We start from the raw sequence: 6,325 nt of genomic DNA, 5'->3' as shown, positions 1-6,325 counted from the left end.
TTTGACCCATCAATTGACGTTGACCGTTTAATTAAACGGATATTTGAAAATCGGAACAGATTGCTCATAAAAATGATTAATCGGCGAGTAATCGAGTCTTTTACAACACTCCGTACAATCAAGTGTGGCTGGCGGGCCACTTGGCGTGGCGCTACCTATCCGCACCGGCCCTTGGCAGTTGGTGACGGACGTTGGCCAAACACCATGATAAGGCGTGGTCTTAGCATTATGAGAATGGACATCTTTTAAGATAAAATTATTTTAAAAATAAATTGAAATAAATTACTTGATTAAATATTGGGTATATACTGATTGTATCATGTCACTTGATACATATAACATTTATTAAGTTTTGGAACATCATTAAAAATGTGATAAAGTGTTATTGATGTGTGTAATTTTTCATGATCAATGTATTCTAAATTAATAAGAATGGAATTTATTTACCTACAAAATAAATACATCATGTACAATTTATGTGATCAAAAACATATGTTATCTTCTAAATCTAGGAGGAACTCGGGGAGTCAAAACGACCATATCTCGGTTTGACTTGATCAAAGCAAGACGATCTGGTATCGTTTTATCAAATAATCTGCTTTCGGGATTCTCAGCATAGCATACATAGTAACAACTTACACAAGCATGAGGCAATGCCATTGCAATCCTTGTCTGCATGTCAAATAACTCAACAAATTAGAAACATATACAAAAGTCAACAATTTAAAATTTATGTGTATGATCTTTAAAAAAAAAAAAAGGAGAAAATCTTAATAAATTTTCAAACTATTAACCCTAAATATAATAAGAAAAAAGTGGGTATTAGACTGTCATACAGAATCGATATATCATTGAGTTTTTATTTTTTAACCAATGATGTATGTATTGGTTCTATACCAAGTTAACTTGGGTATAGGACAACCTAATATCCCCTTTACTCATATACCTACAATACAACTACAGAATGTGATACTTACCATTAAATAACCGACGATGAAGGCAAGGAGAGAAATAGTGGCAGTGAAGGTTACGTGCACGGTGGCAGTCCAAGCAGCGACCACAATAACACAAATTGAACCACTACAAACTCCGGTTAAGAAGCATACAGCAGAGGTTATGTCGGAATCAACAAGTTGTTCCATTTCTCGTTTTTCGAAAAGTTCCCAAGTGTCTTGTGACGCTTTCACAAACCCTTTTCCATATGCTGCAATCTATCATGAAAGTATAGAAATTAAAGTTAATTAATATGTAGTTATATAATTAAGGTTGAGGAGGTTTTAAAGTTTTCATTAATATATATGCCTTTCAAAAATAAGTAGGTATGGAAGGTATAATATTTGTTTAAGCAACATTATATTGAATGGGAAAAAAAAGGACCCTTTAACAACAAAGTGATAAACAAACAACTTTAGTGATAAAGTTTCTCACAAGTGGGTTGCCATTTTAAAGGTAGTAAAGTTTGCCAAGTTTCTTGAAAAAGGGAAGTACAACCCCTAAAGAATGAGCAACAACAAAACAAAATTCTAAAAAAGTTGTAATAATGACAAAAGGAAAACATATAAAGACATTGATAAGTTATTTAACCACTATAAATGCTTCATAATTGAATCTATTTTTCTTAATTTACATTTAATTAAAGCAATAAAAATGCTAAAGAATTTGTTTACCTGAACATAAGCCCATCCATTGCCATATCTAAAAATTGCTTCCATAACTTTAAGACAACAATGCGCACAAGAAAACATGAACTCATCTTCTCCTTCAAGCAAATTCAAGCCTCTAGCTACAATTCTCAAAGCTTCAATTGTAGGAACAAATAATGACCCTAAACAAGCACTTCCAAGATTCTTAGACAATGCTCTTTGAAAACAAAATTTTGTACTTGATTGCATTCCCCTAAGATAATACAACGCAATCACTCGACTTATCGTCAAATTCGCAACATTTCTCATAACTTCAGCCGTCCAAAGCAGGCTCAAAACCAACAATATGATCACCAATGGTGGGAAATAAAAATTCAATGCTCCAATCACTGCTAATATCCATATTGACATCCAAACAAATCCAATTCCAAGCATCCAATATGTGGGTTGGTTAATATCCGGGAATTTTGATACGTGTTCTAGCGATTTTACAAAAACTTTACTACAAAATTTTGTTCTTTGAGTCACCCAACATGAATACAAACCATTACCAATTGAAAAAAAGATTAGGGCGACACCAACACCATCCGTTGATGGCCGTTGGAAACAAATGAGTAGAATTCCAGCCGATAATGTCAGAATAAAAGAACTCCATAAGATGAAATGTACCATGAAATGGGGCCAAACCCTAACTGCTTTTTGCCAAATGAATGCTAATGTGATGCTTAATAGTGATGCTGCTTCTACTTGTGGTAGAAAGTACTGAATTACCCTTTTTTCTTTTCTTCTTACACTACCTCCTTGCAAAATTCCTTGAACCCCTTTGAATACTAAGAAGAATACTAAACAAATTGCTACAAATAAATGTAGTGCAAACAAGAACAATGATATCTTGTTTGTGTATTTTCTTGAATTGAGTGTGGTCGAATATGGCTGAAAATCAAATATTTAATGATAAAGATTAGACATTTATGAATGCCCTTTATATTTTATTAAGTTACTATAAACCCATTATATATCGATTAAAAAAATGGACTGAAATTTGAAACAGACCAGAGTGCCAACAAAAACAGAGATTTATTGTATGCAAGTAATTTCATGAAATGTGTGTGGTCAAAGATAAAGATATAATTTTGAACCCCATAAGTTTAATTGAAGTAATAAAGATAACCCAGAATTCAAAACTGCAAAAATTAACTGAAAATTAAATAAATTATTGAATTTTTAAAGATATAATATAGAACTTACTTGAGGGGTAGGTGTGATATGAATAGGAGTGGGAATGGCGCGTGGATTAACGTTGGGTGGTGGTGGAGATTGGTGGTGGGATTGGGTGGTTGGTGGCGGTGGCGGTGGCTGTTGTGGTGGTGGTTGTGGTGGAGGAGGGTGGCTGGCGGTGGGGGGAGCACCACGGTTAGGAATAGGTGTAGGTGGTACTCTGGTAGCATTATCAATCACAAGTCTTAATGGATTTGTGGCACTTAATCTTTGCATTCTTGAAATATTCACATCTCTTGGCTGTTGTTGTTCAAAACCCAATTCACCTTTTTCCAAATCATTGTGTCTTTCTTTGATTTCAACTTTTTCATTTTGATGATCAACCGTTTCTTCATTTTCTCCCTCAACACCCTGCAAAAATATAAAGTAAATAAATAATTGAACAAAAACAGATGAGAATTTGAGATGTTAAAAAGTTTTTATAAAGAAAAAATAAAAATAAATACGGAGTAATTAATTAAAGATTTTGGTAAGATGTAATTTACAGTTACAGGTTCTACAACACCCATAGGCGGGAGTGAGGTTTTCCGGCAGGTGGTGGCGGCAGAGTAGGTGGTGGTGGTGGTGGTGGTGGCGGCGGCGGAGTAGGTGGTGGAGATTGAGAGTTTGCGAGTATAGTTTACGTGTATTATGTGGTGGTGGCTGCTAAAGGCATATATGAATATGATATTGGTAGTTTGGTACTGTTATTGTCAAAAAAGCTTTTGCATCACATCATAAAGTATTAAAAGTACATTACAAAGTTAGTCCTTATGCTATTTTGTAGTTTGAATTTGGTACTTGAACTTTATTTATCTATAGACTAATCGGGTAACTAGATTATTTATCATATTCATGTTTACATTATCTTAGAAATAGTCGGATTAGATATATAGATTTGTAGTGACTTGAATCTAATAATTTGTTTGAAATTTAACGGATCAATCAGAGCGCGACATGTAGCGCAACAATCAAATGTATTTGAAAAAAAAATTTCAAATTCTTTTTAAAGAAAAATTTTTTTTTTTCAAAAAAGTATTTTTTTTAAAAAAATTCTTTTGGAAAAAAATATTTTTTTGAGAAAAAATTATTTTTTTCAAATTTTTTATTATTTTTTTAAAAAATTAGCATTTTAAATCCAATCACATGTGATTGTAAATCCAATCACATGTGATTGAAAAAAAAAATTAAAATTTTTTTATCAAAATTGTTTTTCAATCATTTTACAATCACATGTGATTGGCATGCAGAATCACATGTGATTTACTGCATGTTAAAGCCAATCACATGTGATTGAAAAAAATTTGAAAAAAAAAATATTCGAAAAAAATATTTTCCGAAAAGAAATTTTTTTTTTTGAGAAATTTTTTTTTTAATCACATGTAATTGTCGTGTCACATGTCGTACTCTGATTGGTCCTTTGAATAAGTGTGTTATCTCGTAAAGACTTTAGTCATTAATAGTTACTACTACTTTAGTGAAATGTGAAATTCACTAAGAAAAGGAATTTTTTCAATCAAATTTCTAAATATCTTTTAATAAAACGCTCCTTTTCCAAGTTATGAATATATGTTCTTTTAATATTTCGCTTAAATGCTTAATTATTATCATATTTTTTGTTAAAGCAAAAAGAATTTTTTATTTATCACAAATATACAAATTGGGCTGGGCAACCAATGTTACACAGGTATACGAGGGTAGCAAACGGATTACAATATTCTATGCTACAACGAAAAATAGTAAGTAGGATTATTCAACCAAATTAGCCAATCGATTTGTCTTCCTCTCGATCTTTGAAGCGACCCGTCCTAATCCATAAGGACGAATACAATAACATATGGTTACATTGCGAGGTATTTGACATCTATATGATGCATTTTTACAAACATTGCATTCGTTTTAAAAGACAAACTTTCATTTCATCGAAAGTTGACAGGCATATATACCATTTCATAATATCTAAACTATAAATGACCTGATATGTCATTTACTTAATAATAATCTTTATTGAACTCAGCAATCTTGAATGCAACGTCTTTTTGAAATATATCATGAGTGACTCCAAGTAATATCTTTAAAATGAGTAAATGCACAGCGGAAGATTTCTTTCAATCCTGAGAATAAACATGCTTTCAAGTGTCAACCAAAAGATTGGTGAGTTCATTAGTTTATCGTAATCAATCATTTCCATAATTTTAATAGACCACAAGATTTTCTTTATTCAATAATCATACACTCGCAAGTGTTTAAAAATCATTCATATGGATTGAACACCTGGTAACCGACATTAACATCATGCATATAGAATATCCCCAAAACAGAAATCCATCTGTATAATATAAACTTGAAGTACTAAAGCATACCATTTTTCAGTATGGGGGTGTTAGTGCCCGTAGATCTACCTTTAAGATTCGCATCAATTAGGTGTCTGTTCCTTAATTCTTAGGCTACCAAGCTAAAAGGGGTGATATTCGATTCGATAATCCAACCATAGAATATAGTTTCGATTACTTGTGTTTATTTCGTAAAACATTTATAAAAGCAGCGCATGTATTCTCAGTCCCAAAAATATATATTGCAAAAGCATTTAAAAATGGAGCAAATGAAACTCACAACACTTTATTTCGTAGCAATTGTGCATATGATGGCACTGACAAGTATAGGGTTGGCATCGGATTCACGAACCTATATTAAGTATATATATATATATATATATATTCATAGGTTGGTCAATGTCTGTCTAAAAATTTAGGTCAGGTCATAGTGTATCACAATCCTAATGCTCGAGATTATCATGCAAAAGTCAACAAAAGTCAATCTGACTATAAATGATTTCCAAAATTTATACGTGTTTATTATATAACATAAATATAGTCGTTTTATATATAATTAAATATATTTATCAGATTTTATTAAAGTAATTAATAAAAGTCATTTATTAATAAAAATTTATATTAAAATATATATATATATATATATATATAATAAAAATATACTTTTAGATATCTTAAGTAATATAATTTAATAATTTTCACTTAATATCATAAAAATATAGTGGTATGTAATATTAATGTAATTATATTACGTGTGGTAAAAATATCTTTGTATCGCATATTTACTTGATAAAATAATATCGATAATAACAATAATAAGTAAAATTTATATTATCTTGTAATAATAATTATTATTATTCTACTAATAATAATAATAACACTATTTATATTTATTAAAGATGACATTAATTATGATAAAATGATAATTCTAATCATGACAATCTTAATAATAGCAATACTTTTTAATATTAACCGTAATAATAATATTTTATATAAAAATAATATTTCTATTCAAAATGATAATTTTTAAATAATAATAATACTAAAATGATAATAATAATGATATTTTATAATAACAATGATATTTCTATT

At 30.3% G+C, this 6,325-nt stretch overlaps 1 protein-coding gene across 1 annotated transcript; it reads right to left on the bottom strand.

Moving 5' to 3' along the window:
• Window positions 1-375: 375 nt before the first annotated feature.
• On the bottom strand, window positions 376-3,560 carry LOC139877028 (uncharacterized). Its single transcript, XM_071864434.1, has 5 exons — window positions 3,407-3,560; window positions 2,892-3,272; window positions 1,668-2,576; window positions 978-1,211; window positions 376-672 (listed from the first exon to the last, which is right to left on the bottom strand). Exons 1-5 carry the CDS (start codon window positions 3,428-3,430, stop codon window positions 496-498), a joined length of 1,725 nt encoding a protein of 574 aa, XP_071720535.1. The 5' UTR covers window positions 3,431-3,560; the 3' UTR covers window positions 376-495.
• Window positions 3,561-6,325: the final 2,765 nt, after the last annotated feature.

Source organism: Rutidosis leptorrhynchoides, chromosome 11 (assembly GCF_046630445.1).
Source record: "Rutidosis leptorrhynchoides isolate AG116_Rl617_1_P2 chromosome 11, CSIRO_AGI_Rlap_v1, whole genome shotgun sequence".
In the NCBI taxonomy this organism is placed as follows: domain Eukaryota; kingdom Viridiplantae; phylum Streptophyta; class Magnoliopsida; order Asterales; family Asteraceae; genus Rutidosis; species Rutidosis leptorrhynchoides.
Note: the sequence above shows the minus strand (reverse complement) of the source record. Positions and strands in the feature narration are given on the sequence as shown.